The sequence below is a fragment of the Aspergillus pseudodeflectus genome (assembly GCF_044049435.1).
Source record: "Aspergillus pseudodeflectus strain CBS 756.74 chromosome Unknown BJX68scaffold_60, whole genome shotgun sequence".
Classification (NCBI taxonomy): Eukaryota; Fungi; Ascomycota; class Eurotiomycetes; order Eurotiales; family Aspergillaceae; genus Aspergillus; species Aspergillus pseudodeflectus.
In genome coordinates this window covers 164212-186331 of record NW_027263836.1, presented here as the reverse complement: position 1 = coordinate 186331, position 22120 = coordinate 164212, and the positions used below count along the sequence as shown (strand labels likewise).

General features: G+C 52.5%; 12 protein-coding genes across 12 annotated transcripts; 6 read left to right on the top strand and 6 right to left on the bottom strand.

The window, feature by feature from the left end:
- The first annotated feature begins 1919 nt into the window (after positions 1 to 1919).
- Positions 1920 to 4167, top strand: BJX68DRAFT_278837 (FAD-binding oxidoreductase). The gene is made up of 5 exons (XM_071048611.1): positions 1920 to 2338; positions 2394 to 2894; positions 3012 to 3442; positions 3532 to 3752; positions 3846 to 4167. Exons 1-5 carry the CDS (start codon positions 2198 to 2200, stop codon positions 4118 to 4120), a joined length of 1569 nt encoding a protein of 522 aa, XP_070894426.1. The 5' UTR covers positions 1920 to 2197; the 3' UTR covers positions 4121 to 4167.
- Positions 4148 to 5832, bottom strand: BJX68DRAFT_246060 (PI-PLC domain-containing protein). The gene is made up of 3 exons (XM_071041598.1): positions 5139 to 5832; positions 4487 to 5086; positions 4148 to 4437 (listed from the first exon to the last, which is right to left on the bottom strand). Exons 1-3 carry the CDS (start codon positions 5689 to 5691, stop codon positions 4214 to 4216), a joined length of 1377 nt encoding a protein of 458 aa, XP_070894425.1. The 5' UTR covers positions 5692 to 5832; the 3' UTR covers positions 4148 to 4213.
- A 733-nt stretch (positions 5833 to 6565) lies between these two features.
- BJX68DRAFT_181885 (SUR7/PalI family protein) lies at positions 6566 to 7841 on the top strand. Its single transcript, XM_071037222.1, has 2 exons — positions 6566 to 7069; positions 7124 to 7841. The coding sequence occupies exons 1-2, from the start codon at positions 6667 to 6669 to the stop codon at positions 7720 to 7722; spliced, it is 1002 nt and encodes a 333-aa protein (XP_070894424.1). The 5' UTR covers positions 6566 to 6666; the 3' UTR covers positions 7723 to 7841.
- BJX68DRAFT_278833 (glycoside hydrolase family 5 protein) lies at positions 7842 to 10281 on the top strand. Its single transcript, XM_071048610.1, has 2 exons — positions 7842 to 8247; positions 8443 to 10281. The coding sequence occupies exons 1-2, from the start codon at positions 8124 to 8126 to the stop codon at positions 9555 to 9557; spliced, it is 1239 nt and encodes a 412-aa protein (XP_070894423.1). The 5' UTR covers positions 7842 to 8123; the 3' UTR covers positions 9558 to 10281.
- BJX68DRAFT_246054 (dynein light chain Tctex-type family protein) lies at positions 9533 to 10768 on the bottom strand. The gene is made up of 5 exons (XM_071041597.1): positions 10675 to 10768; positions 10429 to 10496; positions 10295 to 10333; positions 10121 to 10195; positions 9533 to 10072 (listed from the first exon to the last, which is right to left on the bottom strand). The coding sequence occupies exons 2-5, from the start codon at positions 10453 to 10455 to the stop codon at positions 9788 to 9790; spliced, it is 426 nt and encodes a 141-aa protein (XP_070894422.1). The 5' UTR covers positions 10456 to 10496; positions 10675 to 10768; the 3' UTR covers positions 9533 to 9787.
- A 246-nt stretch (positions 10769 to 11014) lies between these two features.
- On the top strand, positions 11015 to 11996 carry BJX68DRAFT_246051 (putative vacuolar transporter chaperon Vtc1). The gene is made up of 2 exons (XM_071041596.1): positions 11015 to 11280; positions 11354 to 11996. Exons 1-2 carry the CDS (start codon positions 11247 to 11249, stop codon positions 11686 to 11688), a joined length of 369 nt encoding a protein of 122 aa, XP_070894421.1. The 5' UTR covers positions 11015 to 11246; the 3' UTR covers positions 11689 to 11996.
- On the bottom strand, positions 11997 to 13652 carry BJX68DRAFT_246050 (WD40 repeat domain-containing protein). The gene is made up of 4 exons (XM_071041595.1): positions 13573 to 13652; positions 13469 to 13490; positions 12924 to 13419; positions 11997 to 12876 (listed from the first exon to the last, which is right to left on the bottom strand). Exons 1-4 carry the CDS (start codon positions 13592 to 13594, stop codon positions 12235 to 12237), a joined length of 1182 nt encoding a protein of 393 aa, XP_070894420.1. The 5' UTR covers positions 13595 to 13652; the 3' UTR covers positions 11997 to 12234.
- A 153-nt stretch (positions 13653 to 13805) lies between these two features.
- On the top strand, positions 13806 to 15678 carry BJX68DRAFT_246047 (uncharacterized protein). Its single transcript, XM_071041594.1, has one exon. The coding sequence runs from the start codon at positions 14033 to 14035 to the stop codon at positions 15545 to 15547; it is 1515 nt and encodes a 504-aa protein (XP_070894419.1). The 5' UTR covers positions 13806 to 14032; the 3' UTR covers positions 15548 to 15678.
- BJX68DRAFT_181780 (uncharacterized protein) lies at positions 15610 to 16509 on the bottom strand. The gene has a single exon (XM_071037221.1). The coding sequence runs from the start codon at positions 16428 to 16430 to the stop codon at positions 15672 to 15674; it is 759 nt and encodes a 252-aa protein (XP_070894418.1). The 5' UTR covers positions 16431 to 16509; the 3' UTR covers positions 15610 to 15671.
- An 18-nt stretch (positions 16510 to 16527) lies between these two features.
- BJX68DRAFT_246044 (uncharacterized protein) lies at positions 16528 to 17091 on the top strand. The gene has a single exon (XM_071041593.1). The coding sequence runs from the start codon at positions 16638 to 16640 to the stop codon at positions 16857 to 16859; it is 222 nt and encodes a 73-aa protein (XP_070894417.1). The 5' UTR covers positions 16528 to 16637; the 3' UTR covers positions 16860 to 17091.
- A 281-nt stretch (positions 17092 to 17372) lies between these two features.
- On the bottom strand, positions 17373 to 19427 carry BJX68DRAFT_271354 (uncharacterized protein; the record flags this gene model as incomplete). The annotated part of the gene is made up of 1 exon (XM_071046924.1): positions 17373 to 19427. One exon carries the CDS (start codon positions 19425 to 19427, stop codon positions 17373 to 17375), a length of 2055 nt encoding a protein of 684 aa, XP_070894416.1.
- A 1338-nt stretch (positions 19428 to 20765) lies between these two features.
- Positions 20766 to 21722, bottom strand: BJX68DRAFT_181764 (GPI anchored serine-threonine rich protein). The gene is made up of 3 exons (XM_071037220.1): positions 21373 to 21722; positions 21211 to 21309; positions 20766 to 21145 (listed from the first exon to the last, which is right to left on the bottom strand). Exons 1-3 carry the CDS (start codon positions 21486 to 21488, stop codon positions 20848 to 20850), a joined length of 513 nt encoding a protein of 170 aa, XP_070894415.1. The 5' UTR covers positions 21489 to 21722; the 3' UTR covers positions 20766 to 20847.
- Between the last annotated feature and the right edge of the window lie 398 nt (positions 21723 to 22120).

Here is a 22120-nt window from a genome sequence, read left to right as displayed (position 1 = left end):
TAATATTCAGGGGCATACTAGAACTAGATGTCCTAATCGTCGCGCGACTTAGTTTACTGTATTTAATTAAGATTTGCGTTGTTAGGAATAGCTTCAAGTTCAATGCGTAGAAATATATTTTGGTGGGTGATCGGACCGGCCGGGGTGATCGGACCGCTGGTGAATTACGTTAGCCAGTACGTCGATTTTGAGCTGTGTTACCCAGTTGTTTATCTACATCTTCTTCATCATCAAATTTTCTCGTCTCTCTTCAACTTTTGTCCTTCTATCCCCGCTATTGTGAAGAGCATTCTTTCCTATATTTTTGGACCCCCCAAAGGAGGTCGCCATGTCTAGTTTCCAGACGCCTTCTTTTCCACTTCCCTTTCACTTACGCACCCTTTCTGGGCGCTGTGGTATTTCGACACCATGGCTTTTCTTCCCCTGCCATTTCATCACGTATCATGCCCGCTGGATGTTGCAGTGGCCTCATTGACTTCATTTCTCTTCTGGTCTGTCACGTAGCGTGCTCATATTGGGTTGCGTAGTGACGAGAGACTACACCTTCATTTCTCTGTTTATCCCCTTTTCTCTGGCATCCCATGTTGGCGCTGCAATCAATTGAGCCCGTGGAAACCCTCCGTGGGCGGTACTAGAGCTTGAATCAGATACTCTTTCTACGCTTTTCCCTGTGATTTCTGGGATTAGCAACCAGGCATTGAGATGATGATGTTCTCCTTTCTGCCCACCTTCTGTTCTGTTTCCCTTGTGCTGAGGGTGGCAAGTAACCAAGTTCGTACGTATCTACTCCGACCTTATGAGGCACACATCACTTACAATAGCCAACTCCAGGAGCATTCAGCCAGCGTCAGTCATGACACTGCGCAAATTTTGTGTTGTTACAGTACAACTTTTTCTCCACAAGAGGTCAGGCAAGAGACCTAGACCATACACACCAGGATTCCAGGCGCGCGCTGCCGCATCCTTGAATCAGCTTGAAATATTTGCAGATTGAATGATCATCCGAGTCATGGGACTGCATTGTTAACCCAGATAAGCTTACAGGCTGTGAGACTTCCAGAAACCGCTTGCGAACCACCGGGACCACCTCCATCTTCTGCTGTCGACTCTTGATTGAATTCTTTGACGACGGCATGAGTATCGCATCAGACTTGATTTGTTCGGAGACTCAGATATGCCTTTGTTGAGCTTCAAAAGGCTTTGGACGCGTCGGTACCATGCCTTAGCCTCGAGCGTCTTATCTCCTGGTCAGTTGTGGCCTAACCATGTACATTGATTTCTCGCTAACATTCTCATCTATAGATTATGCGTTTGTAAGCATCAGCAAGATTGATGATATACTGCTGCTCCACCAGCGGTAAAACCACACCACAACCACCCTTGTACTACAACGTACACCCGCCATGAACACCACAGACACCAGACACCATGAACATCACGATCACAATTGGAATCCAGCCCGAAAGCCCTGCCCGGAACCTTCCACTCCAAGCAAACATACCCGCCCCTGCCCGCACACCTGCGTCGGACCTCGCCCAGTCATGATTAGAGACCACCACCAACTCAGCCTACCTACATTTCCGATGGCGGATTCATTTCATCTTGATTCGAGCATGAGCTGTAATTCGAAGTTAGGGTAAGCTCGCCGTCTCCGAAGCTCAATGATCAGCCCCACATACACACCTAGAAAACTCATATACAAGTTGGAATTCCACTAACAGTACTTGTTGCTCGCCTCAATTTAGGCTCATCATACAAACTTTGCAAGTTCACAACAATCTCATTCTTCCTTCAACCCTAAAAGACAGCCTAAACCCCTCGGGGAATATTCGGCTATACCACCCCGGAATCCTCTCCCGCCCAGCACGAAATGCGAAGCTAGAGGCTAGAGCATCAGTCCGACGCAATTCAAACGGCGGTCGGTCTGCACTGACCTCGCTCACCCGTTTCAGATGCCACTAATGCAGCTAGCCACGTTCCGCGCCATGCATGCCCTGTCTACGTTGAGTATAGTGTGTGATTATCCTTACGCAAACGGCAGGTGGAATGGAACATAGTCTTGGTTAGGGCACAGTTTGGAGATTGGCGGTTGTGGGGGGAGGATTCGTAGCCTCGATCGAGCCGCGGATTCGGAGAAGATGAGCTTTGCGGTCTGAGAGCGGGGATTGTGAAATGGGATGGGTTTGTCGCGATTGAGATGTCTCGAGCGGTTTTTTTTGTCTTTCTCCTCCTTGGTTCCTCCTGCGCGATGAAGGTCTGTCCGAGTACAGTCATTTCGGTCCTCGAGGCCGCCAACGTCCTCAGAACGTGCCCGGCCGATGGTGCCGTCTCAGCATGTGTATGTGCTCTCAATTTCAAGTTCCCAGAGACAATGCAAGCTAACCCATTCCCAGTGCACCGCGTTGAAAACGAGCCCTCTCGCAGAACAGGTCTCCTACCCCAGCAACCCCGCCTACCACACCTCCCTCTCAACCTTCTGGCGCGCCGACATCCAACAAACCTACCCAGCCTGCATCGTCCAGCCCCGCAACACCGAGGACGTCTCCCTCACACTCTCCATCCTCGTCGAGTCCAATGACAACACGCCCCGCTGCCAATTCTCCATCCGCTCCGGCGGCCACGGGACGGTCCTCGGATCCACGAACCGAGAGTACGGCGTGACGGTCGATCTCTCGCTTCTGAATAGCACCGTGTATAACCCCGAGGCGGGAACGGCGTCGATTGGCCCGGGGGCACGGTGGAAGGGGGTTTATACGGCGCTCGCGGAGTACGGGGTGGCGGTTCCGGGGGGAAGAGGCGGGACGGTGGGTGTTGGGGGATTTGTTACGGGGGGTGGGAATTCGTTTCATAGTGCACGGTATGGGTTTACGTGTGATGCTGTGGTTAATTTTGAGGTTTGTCTTGTCTGTCTGTCTACTATCTTCCCTCCTATCCAGGACTCTCGTGGGTCAATCCGACGGTCCCCTACGTAAAACAACCGTAGGCACGTACTGAGGATATGTGATAACCAGATCGTCCTCGCCTCCGGCGCCATAATCCACGCAAACGAAACCTCCCATCCCACCCTCTTCAAATCCCTAAAAGGCGGCTCCGGCAACTTCGGCATCGTAACCCGCTTCGACATCGAGACCTTCCCCTCAACAGACCTATGGGGCGGAATCGTCGTCTACGAGCACGCCAGCACCGTTGACTCCCAAGTCGACGCCCTTGTGCAGTTCACTGCAAACGTGCACAGGGACCCGAATGCGAGTTTGATCCCGCTGTATACGTACAAGAGCGAGGTTGGGGTCCCGCTTATTGTGAATTCATTTGTGTATGCGGAGCCCGTGGCGTATCCGGATGCGTTTGGGGCGTTTTATGCGCTGCCGAATGTTTCGGATAGTATGCGCTTTACTGGGGTGGAGGGGTTGGTGGGGGAGTTGGAGCCGGAGGCGGGATTGCAGTATGTTTCATGCCTCAATCACCCACCCTATATCCTATTTAAGAATGGATTTGAAGGAACCCTTGATGAATACACTAACTGCTCGACAGTAACAACTTCTTCACCCTCACCTTCGCCAACGACCCGGCAATCCTCAAGAAAGCAATCTCAATCCACGACCGCATGATCGAGGAAACGAAGAAGCGAGCGCGTAGCGAGTCCTGGTCGATCATCAGCTTGTTCCAGCCTCTTCCGAGACTGTTTGCTGAACTGGGACAGAAGAAGCGCGGTGGGAATGTTCTTGGATTGGATGAGAAGGGAGATTATATATGTACGTTTGCCTTTCCTTCATCAGTTGAAGCAAGTCTTGCTTGTGTAGAGCCAATTACTTTTTCTGTCACGGATTGGTGGCTGATGAATGTAGTGGATCTCCTCTGGTTGACCTGGGATGATGTCGAGGACACGGAGCTGTTCGACTGGATCGGGGAGACGTTTGTGGCGGAGTTGGATGAGTTTGCGCGGTCTGTCGGTGGCGACTATCCGTATGTCTATCTAAACTATGCAGCAGGGAACCAGGATCCGTTGCGGAGTTACGGCGCGGAGAATTTGGAGTTTATGCAGCGCGTGGCGGAAAAGTATGATCCGCTGGGTGTCTTTCAGGAACAGGTTCCTGGGGGGTTTAAAGTTACCAAGGCTTGATTTACTTCATGCAAAAGTATAACAAGTGGCTGGTCATCTCATCATCAATTACAGGATATTCTATGGTATGTACAGTATGGACAGATGTATAGTCTAGAATGCAGAGGCCAAAACCTGGACTCCGACAAGCAAGAGCACGGCGCTCATCATGGTGGCGCCGGGTACCAGGCTGGAGGCTGCGGATAGGGTACCGCAGCATGAGTCGCGGTCGTATGTGACATTGTTCATTTCCGCCGCAACTTCGAATACTGAGCCGTTGAAGTTGCCTTCATTGTAGTAGTCGACCAACAGAAAGTTTGGAGGACGGTTCCACCGCGCTGTTAAAGTTAGTACTGCAGTGTACAACATCGTGCATGGGTCACTTACTTGTGCAGTTGTCTGCCATCCTTCCAAGACTGCCATACCCAGAGTCGGCGTTTGTCTCATTCAACAGCGCAGTGTTGGGAATGAGCAGGTTGAGGCTGGCAATGTTGATCTCAAGGTTGAGATTGTGGTTTGCCATGTACATCCGCTCCCTAGCGGCGTCCTCCGCCAGATCAGGTGGGCGTTGCACGGTACAAGGGAACTCTCGGTCGGTGGGTGAGAATGGAGTCTCCCACATCTGTGAGAACTCGTCCATCAACCAGGGGTAGGCGGTTTGGTCCGCTTGGTAGTCCATGAAGACGAGCGCCCGTTTCCCGGAGAGGATAATGCTTCCCAAGCTCGGCCAATCATCAAGTCCCATAGGAATCATGGGCGGCGTGAATACCAAGTCCATCAATCCGGAGTTCTCAATAGGCGCGGTGAAATTCCCTGGGTCAACATAGTCATAATTGCCAATAAGGATTGTGACCACATCGTAGGGATGCTGTCTCATCCAGTCGGCGACATCAGTGAGATAATCTTCCAGCGTTCCAACGTTGAGCATATCACAGCTGCTGTGGCAAAGCTGCATAGTACCATTCAAATTGTGGACTTGGAATTGTACTGTAGAATGTCAGCTGCGAATTCTTTCAACTTGAATATCTTGGTGGCGTACGCATTCGAACCCCGTCATCCAACTGGTATTGCACACCCAGCGCCTGATTCGAAGCAACATTGCCTGACATTACAAACGGACTGTTATGAGCCGCGACCATTGTGATATTGGAGTATTTCCTGTTGCAAAACTCGGGCCAGCCATTGCAGGGCTGCGTGTTGACGACAGGGGTCGCCGATGGGGTCTGAGAGGATGTCTGGGTGGCATTGTTGGTCGCATTGCCAGAAATTGTCGTTTGGCCACCCATAAGCACAGTAACAGTATCTGAAGTACTCGTTGTGGTTGCGTTGGCAACAGTTATATTGCTTCCAGGCGTCGATGTGACTGTGACGGCCGTCGAGTCGATGACCGTACCATGGGAGGTCAGGTAGCTGGTGGTGGTGTATGTGATGTATTCGCCGGTTGGAACTGTAGCCTCGTTAATTGTCGTCGTGACGGACTCCACGAGACTGGAAAGGGATTCGGTGATGGCTTGATTATCGTCATCGCTGTTGGTGTTTTGGGAAAGCACCCGGCCGACGGCCAGGAAGGGCAGTAAAACGGCCGCCCTCATATTGATGGTCGTAGCAGAGCAACAGAACAATAACAACACGACTCGAAGCACCGGGAAGATGATATTTTGAAAGTAAAAGGCAAACCAAAAAAAGCAGAGAACAGGGCAACGTCAGAGTTCAGACGAAGTACGAGAACGAACCTGATCCCTTGACTGGGACTGACTGGGAGTAAGCTTGTGTGGCTGCGCTAAAGAAATTAATGATCGCCGATGGGGAACCTCAAGCGCCAAGGCTCCCAATTTGGCCAATAGCGGAACTCCGGGTGGGTGCGGGATGCCGAGGATGACGTCGCGGGCTCAAAATAACACGCGAAAAGTGGTCCAGACTTTGAGGTGGCTGAAATCTTGATGCCCAGCGCGTGGCAGAGCTAGGTTACCGCATTCCTGCGATACTAGTCACTCAAAGAGTCATTTTGAGAGTGCGCGTTGATATTCAAACCTGAACTTTGTAGTGCAGAAATGAGGAATTGATGATTTCAGGAGACAACAGACGGCAGCCGCGATCGATCATTTCTCTCGTAATAGGAGGCGATCTGCTGCTGATCGTTGTCCAGTTCAGCGGGATTCATCATCACCTCCAAAGTGTGGATGGGTCGGCCAGAGCTTGACAAGACTATTATTGATGGAGACCGTTGATCTCCAGGGATTCTGGCCACTGTGGACTGCATCTCCCTCCAGCCGCCAGCCCAACAGCGCCGCAGAGCCTTACTTCTTCTCATCCTGTTGTCTTTTCTTCGTGTCAAACGGCCAAGTCCTCGTCTTTCACCTTCATCACCTCGTTGGTGAATGGATCTAACGTCATCCTTCCAGCTTTTCTCCGACATCCTTTTCCTAGTCTCTTCCTTTCCTCCCACCCTTACCCACGCTCTCTGATTCCAGCGCTCTATCGGTATTCGTCGACATTTATCTGTACAGCTCCGCGAACATTTATAGCTTCTCGAGTCTCGACTGTCTATTCCGCGCCGGCCAGGGTCAATGGCGGCGCTTCCTCGGTTTCGCAAAGGCGAACGGCCCGTCTATGGCCGCAGTCGGTCGAAAGTGCTCAGACATCGCATTCTACGCTCGTTTCTGCACCTCATTGCTTTTATATTCTTACTTCTCGTCGTCATTGGAAATGTCTCCAACCGGCCAGTTCTCCGGCAAACATATTTTATGAAAATCGACTTGTCCGATATCGTTCCTCTCTCCGTACCCAATGCCGTCCTGATCAACAGTATTGCCCGGTCTATTGGTCTGCACGATTTTTACCAAGTGGGACTCTGGAATTTTTGTGAAGGGTACAACAATGAAGGCATCACATTTTGCTCGAGTCCCAAGACGCTATATTGGTTCAATCCGGTTGAGATTATCCTTAGCGAACTGCTCGCAGGAGCATCAAGTAAGCTCTGATGTCTTTTCCTGTACGCTAAGCATACACTAACAAGGACTATAGTTGCTCTTCCCTCCGATATAACCGACGCTCTCGATCTTGCTCGCGCAGCGTCCCATTGGATGTTTGGACTTTTTATTACTGGAACTGTCCTCACTTTCATTCTCATCTTCCTGTCTCCGCTGGCGGTCTCATCGCGCCCACCGCAGACAATTTCCCCTGACCCAGGAGTCAACCGGCTTCACCCTCCCCACCGTCGGCGGACATTCATCTTCCTCCGCGCCATTCCCTTTACAATATTCACTTTCCTGACCGCCCTATTCACAACCGTTGCCACCGTCATTGCAACCGTCATGTTCATCATCTTTAAAAATGTCTTCACGAACGGCTCGTACGATCTCAACATCCATGCCGAGCTTGGTACGCGCATGCTGGTTTTTATGTGGATTGCAACGGCTTTTAACCTTTTCGCCTTCATCGTCGAACTGGGTTCCTGCTATGCTGCCTGCTGTAGGGGCCGAAAAGCGCGCAAGCAACTCAAACAGCACCCCGAAGATTCTACTACGACCGGAACCGCTACCGGAACTCATACTCCAGAGATGCACGAGAAGAGCAGCCCGCACTCGCGTAGCCCGACGACAACAACGGAGGACACTCGTTAGCCTGCATCCCTCCCCGGCTGTCCTGGTATGCAATATGTATATACCAGCAATAGCAGCCAGCCTTACAACTATCAATATAGACGGATCTAGACGGATCGAATTGGCGACTAAATGTACAAATAACCCCAAGAGGCATAGATGGGCTTAGACAGGCTATAGGTGGCCATTTGAGATATACTGAGATATATTTACTGTTACGATGTTACGCTATGTTATGATATATAGTACCTGTTAGCGAATGCACTTTTCACCATGCGCGTCGGGACGTGGTATAGCTCGGGACTTCCGAGCCCTGGGCTTGCGCTACCAAAGTAGTTCGGCTAGGTCTATACCGAAGCATGGAAATCCCGAGAGATCGGCTTCTTCAACCCCAGAAATATCCCTCGAAAGCCTGAAGCGACATGATTTCTTCCCCGCAGTTCGGAGTCTTTCTGCGGAGAAATCAAGCATTCATTGGCTTAGGTGGAATTACCCCAGCCTGGACAAACCCATCTTCGGGCTATCATGTCCCAGAGTCTACATTGCGTAGTGAAGACTGCGGGATTTCCTGCATTGTATGCAGAGCAAGCGCCCTCGCCAACACTATATAAGCATACACACCCATCTTACCAGATTGTAGACGGGAATTCTAGCCCGTTCATCTTCCTTACAGCTACCATGCATCTCTCTCTCCCCACCCTCAAAGCCCTCCTCTCCCTCTTCGAAACCACATCCACTCAGCCAACCTCCCCTACAAACCCTCATCCTTCAACTGGACAACCACAAAAGCCACAGGCGTGAACCTCGGCGGCTGGCTCGTCCAAGAATCCACAATTGACAGCACATTCTGGAACAGCCACCCCCCCACCGCAAGTAACGAATGGACACTGTGCAAAACCCTCGGCGCGCACTGCGGCCCCGTCCTCGAACACCGCTACAGAACCTTCATCACCCCCGCCGACATCGACACCCTCGCCTCCGTCGGCGTCTCCATCCTCCGCATCCCGACGACCTACGCAGCCTGGATCGATCTCCCCGGTTCCGAGCTGTACTCGGGGAGCCAGAGGACGTATCTCAGGCGAATTACGGAGTATGAGATTAGCCGGTATGGGATGCATGTTATCATTGATGTGCATTCGTTACCGGGTGGTCTGAACGGATTGACGATTGGGGAGGCGACGGGGCATTGGGGGTGGTTTTCAATGAGACGGCCTGGGGGGCACTCGATGGAGGTGGTTGATGAGGTGCTGGAGTTTATCCGCGGGTCGTCGAGTCCCGCGTCGTTTACGCTCGAACCTATGAATGAGCCTGCGGACCGCAATGGCGACGATGACCTCGGTATGGCGGTCTTCGGGACGCCAGAGGCGCTGTCTGACGATGCGGCGAGTTATATTCCGAGTTTTTGGCAGGCTGTTCTGGCGCGCGTTCGGAGATCGGGCTTGGATGTTCCTGTTATGTTTCAGAGCTTCAAGCTGCCTGATTATTGGACCGGGGATTTCTCGCGCGGAGATAATGTGGTCTTCGACATGCATAATTATTACTTCGAGGGGCGGGAGACGAGCTCGGAGAATCTGCCAGAGTTTATTCGCTCTGACGCGCAGAACAAGTCTGGCGATGGGACTTTCCCTGTCTTTGTGGGCGAGTGGTCAATTCAGGCGGCGCATAATAATAGTTTTGCGCTGAGGGAGCGGAACCTAAAGGTTGGGTTAGAGGCTTGGGAGGAGTATACGCAGGGGAGCTGTTACTGGACGGCCAAACTCGAGGGCAATGGCACGATTGATGGGGAAGGGAGTCAGCGGGATTATTGGAGTTTTGAACGGTTTATTGAGGAGGGGTTCTTCTCTGAAGTTGATTGATGTAACCTTTGTTGTTTTGCTTGATTCCTAGTTACTTGCTGCGCGCATCAGTGGTATAAAGCCATAAAGCATGATAAAAGCTCTCGCCCCTAGGTAAAGTGCACCGGGCTCCAACAGATGATAAAAATATCGACAGGCAAAAGGTATCGAGATACGGAGAAACTAGCAAACGGTTGGCTGGTATATTGTGTCGTTTTCTTTTCGTTTCTTTGCTGTTTCGGATGGCGAAATCAGCCCAGGGCGAACCATGTGACGCTGACGACCACGTCCAGGCCCCTCGCTTCCGCGCCAGGGTACTTGAATGTCCACATTCCGTCGCGGTTGACGTCCCAGAAGGCTCCAGAGGCGGAGTGCATGCCGCGCTTTCCGGTGTTGGCGGCCGAGCCGTCTGCAGCAGACGACTTGTCAATCAGGCCTTGTTGCACGATGGTGCTGTTCACGGTGAAGCGGTATGGCGGGGGGGTCGAGGGTGTAGAGGGGGTGGTGGCGGTGATGAGAGCTTTGAGGATAGAGTTCTATCATACGATTAGCCCAGCCTCTTATGTCTAGGTTGACAAACGTACGATGATCTCAGAGTTCCAGGTTCCGACCTGGGTATGCTCGTAACCTTCGGCTTGCCCAAGAGCGGAGTCACAGGCCTGTTCGCAGCAAGGGTTAGTCCATGTTTCAGTATTTGTTGGCCGACTCAGCAGTACTTGATGCCCCAGTCCAACCCACCGATGGCTTCAGGGACGCACCTGTGTGGCAATCTTGGTCAATTCGTCAATAGGGACGGGCTATAACGAGAGCATAGCATTAGCAAACGGGGCGCTTCGGGGTCAATGGCACGCGTCGGATAAGATTGATGCCAGCGGAACCAATGGTCACGTACAGAGGAGGGGGCGGTCTCGAGAGCCATTGTTGGTGAAAGATACGTGTCGGCGTGTATAGAATCGTTGTCTAGTATTGTCGCGAACAAGTCAGTGTAAATACAGGCGTTGTTTTCGCGATCGATGTGACGTTGTCCGGTGAAGGCGGTTGTGGGCAGAACCAGAAGACTGGCTGTGGGGAGAGGAATGTGGACCGAGACCGGATTGACGCAACGACAACAAATCCGGGGAAGAGCGGTATGACTTACCGAAGGTAGACGATAGGCAGGGATAAGGGAATTTGGGATTATGCGGAAAGGGAGACTTAGCAGAGTCAAAAAGTCAGGGTCCTGTTGCTGCGAGAGAGACACTCAGGCGGCATGATGGGCGTGACTTTGCGACTGATGGTTGGACGAGCAGCATCCCGCGCTATACCAAAACCGAGCCCGAGTAGTAGCCTTTGGGTTAGCGCATTTGCTTGTCACAACCAACACCGGTCGCGGCGTTAGGATATTCCGCCATGGAGCCTCAGGCTGCCGGCCACACCCAGCCAGAGTGATTCATGAGAGCACGTGGGCAGCTAGCCGGCAGAACAGCCACTACGGCCAAGTCTGTGATAGCATCGATGGAGCTGCCCCATCGGAACGCCCACCACAGCTCGAGACTTTGCTGTCAGAGATCTTTTTAGCTTGGCGATTCGCCTCAGTCCCATCTTCTGTTTCGTATTTATACAGTCTATCTCTTCCACAAAAACTTCTCTTTGCCGATTTTGCCTCTTCAATCCCTCAGTTTGCTCGTTCTTCAATAGCTTCAGAGCTCGCCTCCGCACACCCCGCACAAGATGTCAAGCCAACCACTCCTCCAAACGGCCCCAGGTCAGTCGACCCAGGAATTGCTTCGGAAATGTCCCCGCGCTGGAATTGACTTGACTAACCCCTCCAACTGCAGGCAAGCGCATTGCCCTCCCAACCCGCGTCGAGCCCAAAGTCTTTTTCGCAAACGAGCGAACCTTCCTCTCATGGCTCAACTTCACCGTCATCCTCGGCGGCCTGGCAGTGGGTCTCCTCAACTTCGGTGACCGCATCGGACGCATTTCCGCCGGTCTGTTCACCATCATCGCCATGGCCGCCATGATATATGCCCTGGTTACGTTCCACTGGCGCGCGCAGAGTATTCGGAAACGGGGACAGAGCGGGATTGACGACCGGTTCGGGCCGACGATCCTGGCCATCTCGTTGCTTGCTGCTGTTATTGTCAACTTTATCCTTCGCATGCAGGAGTAATTGGTCCGGCTTTGTTCGTTATTTATCCTTGGTTACTCGTCTCTGCCCGTTGTGGCTCGCTATCTCACATGTCCATCATGTATTTCTATCCTCGAGGTCGACATTGACCGAGCTTGATACGTCTGTACGGTTGAACGTCCTGCTACGTGAGAGGCTGTTGGCTATGATTGTATCTTTCCTGCACAGTTATGCTTCTGTTGATAAAGGCGTTAGTGTTGTTTTTGCTAGCATTCAAGAGCATGTGTACTAGTCTCGTTCAGCATTGTCTGATTCTTACTATCAAGAATGTCACATTAATCCCCAAACCAGCCAACAGTAGCTGTACGTAAGAGACCCGCGAGCTATATGCTTACCAGAAGCCGTCCCACTGCGGCGGATATCACACAGTACTCGTAAAAGTGCATTTCGATGGTCATTATACGACTCTCGCAGTCCTGAACTCCAAGATATAAGGCCAACTAGCCTTCCGACTATTGTCCAACCCAGGCGCCATGCTAACCCATATGAAGCATATTACGAAGAATACTACCCTTCCGGACGACCCACTTAACGAGGCTCCGAGTAATCATTAAGCGCAACACATACCGCCCCGCGGTGGTGTCCGCTATACTGGCGGATGATCTGGCCCGAGGACAGCTCCCAGAGGCGTGCATAGTGGTCGCTGGATACCGTCACCAGATACGCCGAGTCAGCAGAAAAGGCGCAGTCCCAAACCCACCGTTGGTGATTCGCCAGTGTTGTTTCAAGGAAAAGAGTTCCAGTGTTTGGATCCATAGGAGGGCCATCTGGCTGTACCGGAAATTGTGGTGGTGGTGGTTCGTTGGTCGCCGGCGGATTCCCGTTGAGTAGATGGAACGGGATGCTATCAGCCCTGCCTTTCTCACTGTACACCGAGTTGCTTTGACTCTCTGGCAGGGCAGGGGATGGAGATGCCGGCTTGCCGTCAGTTGAAGGTGGTGACATGGCTTTTGTTCGCGCGGCCGCGGCAATAGCCATCTTTGCAGGGGGGTAGTCGAGATCGAGGTTCCACACTTTTGCCGTGTGGTCAGCAGAGCATGTTGCCAAATGCTTGACATCCGGCGAAAGAAGGACACGGGTGAGGTAGTCTTTGTGTGCTTGAAATGTGCAAATTGGGACAATGCGCGTCACTTCGGCTTCTTGAATCATACGCCAGATATAGACGTTTCCCTGAAACTCGAATTAGCCGGCGTAAAAGAGTTGCCAAGGTATAGTACCTTCTTGTTGCCAGCACAGAGCAGAGATCCGTCGCTTGCGACACTAACACTGTGCACAGCGACATCATCCTCTGGAATCAGTTGGTGGGTGCAGACACTCTCTCCAAGATCCCATACACGGACGATTCCGGCACGGTCACCGCTAATAAGCTCTCCCTGGTTGGGATGAATGACTACATCATTTACCGGAGCCTTGTGGGCGTAATTGCGCTGAAGACTGCCTGTCCGTGTGTCCCACACCTTTACTGTGCCATCCTCAGAACTCGTAACCATCCACTTTCCTTCGCAGTGAAATGCGACTCCGCTGATGTTGTTTGTGTGACCTTCAAAGGTCATTACAGGATTCGGATTCGTGGACTTGATGTCGTATAGTTTCACATTGTTGTGACCGGCAGCGGCAAGATATCGTTTATCCGGAGTTATGCAAAGACGATTTACCTGGGAATCGGGATGTTGGATCGTGCGCGAGCAGATGCCGGATAGAGCCTCCCAGAAGCTAGAAATATGAGATACTGTATTGTTCTGCTGCTGAAGGTTTAACTCACCGGATGGTATGGTCGTAGCCCGCTGCAAGTACCGATTACATAGCAAAACGTCAATTCAGTTCTCATGCCGTTCTGCTTCCGCAGTGGGACACAGTGTGGCTTACCAGTACATAGAATGACGCTCATGTTGACGATGCAAACCCGAGGGGCTGGAGAAGTTGAAAGCGAGTACTCACCGTCCCGCTCACAACTGGAAGATGGTTGGGGCTGTTTGGGATCCTGCCGGTTTTATGCGGGATGTGATATGTCATGTGAGCGGTAGGCCAAGCGGTGGGGAAAAGTACGTTTTGCTCTCCTCCCACCTTCGACCCCTGCATGCTTTTCATCCACTTCTCCATGCTGAACCAGTCCGTCGTCTGAGGTTCTGGCTTCAAATACCTTATTCTGTCTGTCTATGGCGCTCTTGGTGGCATAGCCACAGGCACGTCACTGCAAGGCATACTGGTATCAGTGTGACCATCTGTTTGAGACGTGAAGTCTGAGACAGATAGGACGTGACTGAGGTCAAAATAGAGGAACCCTCCTGAACTGTTGTTTTGAAGCACCTGCTTTGCCAGGTAAGCGATGGATAGAGACGCGGTTGAAGGTAACTTTACCTCCTCTTCCCGCTTTCCAGATCCAGAGCCCGTCGCTCTTATGGATCCCTCTCATACGCATATGAATGATCTGGGGCTTACACCTTCCCCTGGGTTTCAGTTGCAGGGACATATTTTACAGGATGAGGAGCGAAATCTTTCTGGCAGTCGAGATGGTTTGAACCAGGCAAGCAGTGGTAAGGCTGGCGATAGCCAGTTTGCTGCGGAACCGCAAACGACCGAGGCGCCGGCCTTCGGTTGGCTAGATGTCGAGGGAGACGGGACGAATGCGAAGGACGATCTTTTTGACCCTCTATTCGATTCCACATTTCCGGAGCTGGAGTCGCTTTTTTCTCGAAAACGAAATGCGGAGGACTCTGGGGAATTTCCGCCTGAGAAACGACATCATCTAGAGAGTCCTGATGAGACGCCCTCACTTACGACCGATACGACACACGAATCTCCAGCCTCGTTCTTCGACAACTTTGATAGTCTATTCGGAAACGGTTTCGATATGCCATTGATTTCGCCCGACGAGCCACTACCCGTTTTCGAGGAACCCACTCCCCCGCCTTCCGACAATGGGTGCGTGAGCGACTCGACAAAAGAACGATTCTCTCTCGATGAGACAGACATCCTTGCTACCACCTACCGGGAGATATTCAAAGTCCAGAAAGAACCAGAATATGCTTCGCCATACCAAGTTTCAGGAGGGCCACTGGGCTACCTTCCTTCGGCCCCTGGAATCCACGTCAAATGTGTTGCTGTTGGGGAAACGCTGCAGGATAATCAAATATTAAGCCTGCGGGCAAAGATATCTCAACTTACGCGCGAGCGAGATTACTTCAAAAGATCGTTGCTGAAATACGCGGACGTGGACAAGTCTGGGAAAACGCCTGAGCAGGTGCTACGCGACCAAAATGCAATGCTTCGGCGCGTGTCGTCAAGACATCAGGCCAGAGTCGAGGAGTACAAAAAGGAAGCCGCCGAATGGAAGAACAAGCTTCACCACCTCGGCACCATCCACAACAACCTTTTGTACGAGATTGGAGTTGAGAAACGAATGCCCACTGTCGCTCCGCTCCCTGATGGATACCGCCCTCCTCGAATTCCGAAGGCTAAGCAGGGGCAGCCAGGGCAAACCGGCGTTTACGTGTGCTTGCCGAACCCTCCTCCTGGTCCACCGCTTGCTCAGGCCCAGGGACATGCGCAATCTATACCGTCTGAATCAGCGCCTGTCAGCAGTACAGCAACCCCTCGCCCTACGCCACAGCCGCAGAATATCACGATTGATTTGACGGAGGACGAATCGCCGCCTACTCCTGCTCCTTCAGCGGGCGAACCAGAGCGTCCCGCGGCTACACTGCAGTCTCTGCGAAGCAAGAAATACGACTGGCTCCAAGCTGGGCGTGACAACGCTTACACTAGCAGCCCATGCCTGTCTCCGCGGACCCCCGATGGTGAGTTGGCGTTGATGATGGAGGAAGAATTGGCACGGGCCTAATTGATACCCTACATGTTTATTTGCATAGCGAGGCGCATTAGTGTATTTTAGCGTATGAGTTGCATGACTGAGTAACTCAAATTCTCACTTTACTCAATCCACAATATGATACTACTATCAATAACTATTTACGAACCTTTCTCTTCTTCCTACTTGCACCTTCATCCTCACTACCCACCTTGTCATCCTCACCCTCCTTCACATCTTCATCCTCGTCCTCACCCTTTATCCCCGCCAACCCCGACTCCCTAACATGCCTAACAACAAACGCCACCCTCTCCAACTCCGCACACCCAACCTCCTCCCCCTTCGCACCATCGCCTAACGCCTCCCTCTCCCCATTCAACCTGCTCACCAACCCCCTCACAGCCTCAAAAAGCGCCTTGTACTCCGCAACATGATACTTGGCAATCAACTCCCCACTCGGCTTAACCATCTTCCTCTTCTCCGTACTCTTAACCTCACCGCGCACCCACCCATCCTCGTCACTCCATTTGGGATACATCCCCACAATGAGCCACAGGAACGTGTCGTCGCTGTAGAAGGGGATTTGGGCTGGGGAGGCGGCGGAGAGGAGGAGGGAGGCTGTTGCGGGGCCGATGCCGCGGAGGGGTGCTGTTAGGGCGTTTAGCGAGGTGAGTGTTGCGGAGAGGGGTTGGTCGTTGGAGTTGGGGGAGTCTGGAGAGTTTGGGGATGAGGGGAGAGATGCGAATGCGGCTGCTGTCGCGGACTGGATCGCGTGCTCGGGGTTGGACTTTAGCATGCCCATGAGGGTTGGGCGGTATATTCCGTGTTTTCTGGGGTTCGTTAGTATCTTCCATTGCCTCCCTTCATTCACTTGCACGTAGCGAATCGATCCAGCGTAAGTGCAAGTAGGGGCCATAGACGCAGAGATTTGGGTGTGTGGGTGTGTGCACGTACAACTTCCACTCCATCAACTTGATAACCTCGTCCTTGGTCAAGTGCACGCCCTCCACCTTCCCCTTGCCCTTGCCCTTGCCCTTTCCGTTCCCCTTCCCATTTTCTTCACCCTCTTGTAACTGTAACTGCGACCTCTCACTCAGAATCCGCGGTAGAGTCTCATACCGCCATGTATCCAACTTCCAGAACTCGCGGGCCGCGGCGTCAGCCTGCGGATTCGGTTCGTCATCCTCGTCTCCATCTTCATCCCCATTCGCATTCTCTAATTTCGAGTCGTCGTCGTCTTCTTCTCCTTCTTCCGAAGATTCCTTGCGTTTCGGCGCGGCCTTCTTCTTCTGCTTTGGTGTCGCTTTCTTCCCGCCCTGCTTTGCGATTGCCTTTTTGCGCGTGACGCGGTGGACGGTTTCTTCGTAGTGCGCGAGGAGCGTGCGGAATGTCGATAGGGTGATTGTTTTGGGGTTTAGGCTTGCGGGTATTGATTTCGCTGGTGGTGCTGGTGCTGCCATGGGTTGGCTTTTGCTGTCTGGTCTCTAGTCTTGAATCGGGGTTGGATTTGGGGATGTGGTGTTGTGTTGTTGGAGTTGAAATGGGAGGTTAGTTCTGGTGTCTGGACTTTATCTTATTTCTCCACAGTACAGTGGGGAGCTAAGCTCCCGGTGGTTTGGTCTGGGACGGTTAAATACATAGTAGATAATCTTAGTTCAATTCGCGCAGAGAGAAAGCTGAAAACTTCTGTAAGAATTGCTTGCATAATTCATAATAAAGACAACCTCAGGAGGAGTCCAACGTATCATTTCATACACACAAGAAGAGAAGAGATACAGTATAACAGGTCAGCGTTAAGCATGGCCTCTTCTAGCCCGCTGCGTTCTTCAAAGAATACCAATATCGGGAAAATCTATGTTTATCGTCGCTTATCCTTCTTGTCCTTGCCAGGACCTGCTGGACTCGAGCCAGGACTCACAAAGCTCACGCGCTTCTCGTCCTTTCCCCGACTGAGCGGGACAACCGATGGTGATATAAACTGGCCCTTCTTTCGTATATTGCCGCGAGGCATGGCCTTTGCACCACTAGCCATTCCAACATCTGGCTTTGGGTTTGAATCGTTGGTGGTTGTGGATCCCGTGGCGTCGTCGTCGTCTTCAACATCAACAAGGCTAAAGTCGCCCTCGCCATCTTCCGCTTCGGATGAGCTAGGCCCAGGGCTGTCTGACTCGGACCCTGCTTCAAAGTCGTCATCATCACTCACAAGACTCGGGGCTTGGTTTGACTCCACAGTGTGTGGGCTTAGCTCAACCCCGTCGACATCGTTCATATGGGAGTCCGCGGGCGCATACGGAGATTGATAGGGCATTGCGGGTCGGGTAGGAGTCGATGTCTCCAAGGAAAGTGGTTTAGGGTTGGGCTTTTCAATACCCTTGTGCCCGTCCGGCCGCTGAGAGGCAGTTTGTGAAGCGGTTGTTCGCATGGGCTGCCGTCCAGCTCGTGTCGCCAACGGTTTCGAGCTGGCTTTGGCCTCGGTAGATGGTGATGTTGGCTCCGACTCTGATTCGTCCTCTTCTGAAGAATATCCATCGAGGTCGACCGTCGTCTTCGCCTCGCCAACCAGCTGGCCAAGATCAAGCCCAACACCCCGGAGCTTCATCAAGGATGATAGATGAGGAGTATCTTCCGAGGCGGTAAAGGCATCGTTTGTGGCTTTCGCCATCGTAGGAGTTTTGGGTCCCAGCGGTGTCTGGGACGGAGTAATACGAGGTGTTTCCACCGCGGATAAACTGCCGCTCTGAGGATCCCGTTTTGACGAATCCGAAGCAGACGGCGTCCGGGGTGTAGATTCAATCACATGCGCAGATCGAATCAGGGGATGGACGAATCCCGGGCTGACACCAGTGGTGGGCTCACTCTTGCCACCAACAACGGCACCAGCCTCATCCACCTCAACAGGCTCTCCCGATGCGACCGCCGCCGCGTCATGGCTCGCAAAATTGCGGTTATGAGCGATACGACAGTGGTTAATGAAACCTTGAGTGCTGGAAAAGTTGTCTCTTCGGCAATCAAGACAAATAAGCTTGACAAGAACGTTATCCGATTTCCGTCGGATGATCATCGGCCCAGCTCGTTCCTTTGGCGCTGGATAACCGCTAGGCAGCGACTGAAGCTTCGCTCCAGTCGAACCTCGTTGAGGTCTCGTAGTCTTGCCAGCGAGGTAAGCGGTATCGATAGGGTTCCCACGCGTCGAGCGGCCTTCCATAGGAGTCGTCGCGCCAACACCCATCGGCGTCGCGGGCTCCAACTCGCCGCCATCGAAACGAGAATCGGGTAGCAGCCATCTAGAGTAGTGGCGCGTATAAGGACCATCCACGACGCCCCAGGGCGCTGGAGAAAGCGGCGCAGGTCCATTTCCAGGACCCCAAACCGATACTCCAGTGCCAGAGCTGACAGACTGCGAAAGACCAGCAGCTTGAGAGCCGGGATAAGGTATTTCTGCGCATCGGCGCAACTGTTCCAACGCGACCTGACACTTGGCGATTTCCTGGTCGATCAACCGTAGTTCGTTGTGTTTAAGTAGCACCTCAAGGCTCAGTTGCGCTTCCAGGGTTTCGCGCAAGCGATCGACGTCGACTTTGCGCACCGTAGCCTTCTGGTTGTCGCGCGATATAGACGGGTCAGGGTGGCCTCCATCAGAAGACTCAGAAGGCGAGTCTGCGACCGCGCGCTCACACGTCCGACCGGTCGGAATCCCTGTTGGTATGCTTGCTGAATCGCCTTTGGATGTCGTAGAAGCGTGCTGCTGAAAGGTAATAGGTTTTTGAGGGTTGTCGTCTGTTCGGAACTTTGTCGCGACTGGAGCTTCTCGCGTTGTCGCTGAATCACTAGAGTCCGATCGCTTGCGCTTGAGCTGGGGTATGGCGAAGCCGTTGACACCAGGGGCGGCGCAATGCGATGCGGCGGCGAGCATCTTGACCTCTTCAGTCATTACCTTGTTCCCCCCGATTGCAGAGGACCAGGAAGGAAGCAGCCGAAACATGCCATGCGAGATGTGTGGTGGCGAGGGAAGTGTGGTGGTCGATCGAGGAGTACGCAATGCAGGGATGCGATGCGACACGCCTTGTCTCGGAAGGAGGGGGAAGAAAGCAAGTAAAATAAAATTAGTCGACGAGCGTCAAGACAATGCACCAGTGCATGCGAAACGCGACAGTCGATCTAAAGGAAGGTTAATAGAAATAGTAGTGGAGGAATGAGGCGTGCGATCGACTAAGGAGAGCGACTGGGCGTTGATCAGTCGGGCGTCGTTTGCGACCGGCGGCGGACAGCAGCAGCAGCAAGGGGGGAAGGAGCAAAGGCCCGGCACGGGCGAAAAGCGATACAAGGAATAAAATAGATTATATTCGATTGCGAAGAAAGAGACACAGCAGAAGACAAAGTACAAACGGCAGAGGGCGAAGGTAAGGATAGTTGGCAGAGTCGGAGAGTACAGGATACCTCTCAGCAACTCACATGCGATCGGGAAGATGGGGAAGCAGAAGCAGGGAAGCACCGGATCCACGGCTTCTGGGAGGGCAAGAGGAGACGGTTGGGCGTGGCGTAATCTATTAATACCGGGAAGCACGAATAATAGGAACAGGCAGCAACAGGGTGGGGAGATAGAGTCCGTCCAGGGACTGTGTTTGAGTGAATGCGAATGATACAGAGGCGAATACGGGGAGAGAGGAGCACAAAAGGAAGCAGAGAGAAGAGGAGGGAAGATGGCGAGGATGGCGAGGCAAGATAGGTAGGGATGGGAATGAACAGAAGATGGGTGGCAGATGGAGCGCAAGCAGGAATAGGAGACAGACAACGCAGTTGGAGCAGGGGAGCACGCTGATTGGCGCAGGGCAAGATACAAAGAGATGTTTTCCTGACACGTCAAATCAGCTCAAGTTTTGGGCCTGGACTGGGCCATCAACGGAGAGCAGTAATCATGACTTCATCAGCTCGACAACGCCTTACGTTATCCTCATACACCCTGCAACAAATGCAGAAGAGATCCAATATACGATCCATAGCTCATATCAAGTTCCATGGTTCTCTCCCCTTGGGAAAACACGCACATGGCCTGAAGGCCATTGTTCTCTGTCTTCCATTAAACATTACATCACTCGTGGATTTCTGTTTCATCCCCCACCCCTCGTATCTCAAACCGGGCTAGGCGAGACTATCACGAACGACCGCTAGTGACTTGGCGATGCAGCCTAACTGTTAGACCACAGCCTCTTTCAGAGTACATTCCAGACTGACTATATTACATATTAATCCGCCCCTGAACCATATTATCAAGCCACCTCTGCTATTAGAATTCTCCGTTCCCGCAACCAGGACGCTCGCTATTCTTCGGAAAATCAAGCAAAAGCACCCAACACAGCCAGCCCAAGGCCAACCATGCCTCCCAGTCTCACATCCATGCTCACGCCTGCGGCCGCATCATCCGATGTCTCAGACGACGCAGCTCCATCGCTGGTGGGTGTAGGCTCATCGTCATCTTGAGATGCAGTCGAGGTAGCCGTGCTAGTTGTCGTCGCGAAGGTCGAGGTGGTAGTCGCGGAGAGGAGACCTGCAGCTTCGGCGGCGTTGCAGTACGAGACCTTTTGCTGCTGGACACCGTTGCGGCCGCTGTCGTTGGGGCAGTTGTTGTAGCAACTGTTTCACCGGAGATATGACTAGTTAGACATGTTTGTTATATCTTTTGAGGGGAGGGTAGGTACGTTAGCAGGTTGTTGGTCTGCTCGCAGAGACAGTCCCATTCGTTCGGGCCACAGTTGTCGACTTGGATTTGGATCGAGCTGAGACATGTGTCGAGGATGCTGGGAATCAATCAGTTGCCGGTTACCGGTTGTGATTGAGTATCGGAAAAAAAGAGGACTTACTTCTGAGCATCGCACGAGCTCGAAGTGGCAGCAGGGCTAGAGGTAGACGTCTCAGTCCCTTGAGCAAGAACAGAAACAAAAGCCGCAAGAAGCGGCGCAACAGAGAGGAAGCGCATTTTGACGTGAGGTGTTTGTTGGTGATTCCTCGGGAGGTGGGTTTGATATTGCTGCTGATGCTGCTTCTCAGGTGGCTGTCAACACAAACACAGAAGCTCGTGAAGAGAAAAAGAGGCGAGAGTTCCAGGAGACAGCTTCAATCACGGCTTCGTGTGTTTGTACAGGGGAAAGGGATTTATAAATCTGAGACAGAGTAACACCAGATAAGGAGGCCAAGCCAATTTGAGGTTATTATTTAGCTACACCGTCCGCTTCGGCGTTCCTTACCAGGCCTAGCCGGAGGAATATTGAAGGGATGCAGGAGACATGGCTCAAGCCTCACTTGCTGCATGGAGCTAAACTACAGCCCTCAGGGTTCTCAGGGACTATATCAGCCACTCGGCTAATGAGATCTGACTCCTTTTACGAACTCTCGAAAGTCGAGACTCGCACGACCGCATCTGGATAGTTGATTCAACAAAGCAAGACATGATCCTGGTTGCACCTGAGCTGGCTGCGAGTCTGTGCCCAGAGGTTACACGAATATATCTGGAGCAATCGGTGGCCAGCCCTGGACCTGGTGGGCGCTTCACGATCGCTCTTCGTGTCACGCTACTATTCTACAACAGTGCAGAGTCGCAGACTGCAGGAC

Coding starts and splice junctions, on each gene's coding strand:
- BJX68DRAFT_181780 (XM_071037221.1), bottom strand. CDS start 16,430: ATGGCCCCTACTTGCACTTACGCTGGATCGATTCGCTACGTGCAAGTG.
- BJX68DRAFT_246051 (XM_071041596.1), top strand. CDS start 11,247: ATGTCAAGCCAACCACTCCTCCAAACGGCCCCAG. Junction 11,281..11,353: donor ACTCCTCCAAACGGCCCCAG/GTCAGTCGACCC, acceptor CTCCAACTGCAG/GCAAGCGCATTGCCCTCCCA.
- BJX68DRAFT_278833 (XM_071048610.1), top strand. CDS start 8,124: ATGATTTCTTCCCCGCAGTTCGGAGTCTTTCTGCGGAGAAATCAAGCA. Junction 8,248..8,442: donor TGTCCCAGAGTCTACATTGC/GTAGTGAAGACT, acceptor ACATCCACTCAG/CCAACCTCCCCTACAAACCC.
- BJX68DRAFT_246054 (XM_071041597.1), bottom strand. CDS start 10,455: ATGGCTCTCGAGACCGCCCCCTCCTCT. Junction 10,334..10,428: donor TCGAGACCGCCCCCTCCTCT/GTACGTGACCAT, acceptor CTCTCGTTATAG/CCCGTCCCTATTGACGAATT. Junction 10,073..10,120: donor CCTGGAACTCTGAGATCATC/GTACGTTTGTCA, acceptor ATCGTATGATAG/AACTCTATCCTCAAAGCTCT.
- BJX68DRAFT_181885 (XM_071037222.1), top strand. CDS start 6,667: ATGGCGGCGCTTCCTCGGTTTCGCAAAGGCGAACGGCCCGTCTATGGC. Junction 7,070..7,123: donor ACTGCTCGCAGGAGCATCAA/GTAAGCTCTGAT, acceptor CAAGGACTATAG/TTGCTCTTCCCTCCGATATA.
- BJX68DRAFT_246047 (XM_071041594.1), top strand. CDS start 14,033: ATGGATAGAGACGCGGTTGAAGGTAACTTTACCTCCTCTTCCCGCTTT.
- BJX68DRAFT_246060 (XM_071041598.1), bottom strand. CDS start 5,691: ATGAGGGCGGCCGTTTTACTGCCCTTCCTGGCCGTCGGCCGGGTGCTT. Junction 5,087..5,138: donor GGATGACGGGGTTCGAATGC/GTACGCCACCAA, acceptor GACATTCTACAG/TACAATTCCAAGTCCACAAT. Junction 4,438..4,486: donor GATGGCAGACAACTGCACAA/GTAAGTGACCCA, acceptor TAACTTTAACAG/CGCGGTGGAACCGTCCTCCA.
- BJX68DRAFT_278837 (XM_071048611.1), top strand. CDS start 2,198: ATGTCTCGAGCGGTTTTTTTTGTCTTTCTCCTCCTTGGTTCCTCCTGC. Junction 2,895..3,011: donor ATGCTGTGGTTAATTTTGAG/GTTTGTCTTGTC, acceptor TGTGATAACCAG/ATCGTCCTCGCCTCCGGCGC. Junction 3,443..3,531: donor GAGCCGGAGGCGGGATTGCA/GTATGTTTCATG, acceptor ACTGCTCGACAG/TAACAACTTCTTCACCCTCA.
- BJX68DRAFT_181764 (XM_071037220.1), bottom strand. CDS start 21,488: ATGCGCTTCCTCTCTGTTGCGCCGCTTCTTGCGGCTTTTGTTTCTGTT. Junction 21,310..21,372: donor AGCTCGTGCGATGCTCAGAA/GTAAGTCCTCTT, acceptor ATTGATTCCCAG/CATCCTCGACACATGTCTCA. Junction 21,146..21,210: donor CAGACCAACAACCTGCTAAC/GTACCTACCCTC, acceptor CCGGTGAAACAG/TTGCTACAACAACTGCCCCA.
- BJX68DRAFT_246050 (XM_071041595.1), bottom strand. CDS start 13,594: ATGAGCGTCATTCTATGTACTG. Junction 13,420..13,468: donor GGCTACGACCATACCATCCG/GTGAGTTAAACC, acceptor TCATATTTCTAG/CTTCTGGGAGGCTCTATCCG. Junction 12,877..12,923: donor TCTGTGCTGGCAACAAGAAG/GTACTATACCTT, acceptor TTCGAGTTTCAG/GGAAACGTCTATATCTGGCG.
- BJX68DRAFT_246044 (XM_071041593.1), top strand. CDS start 16,638: ATGTATCCAACTTCCAGAACTCGCGGGCCGCGGCGTCAGCCTGCGGAT.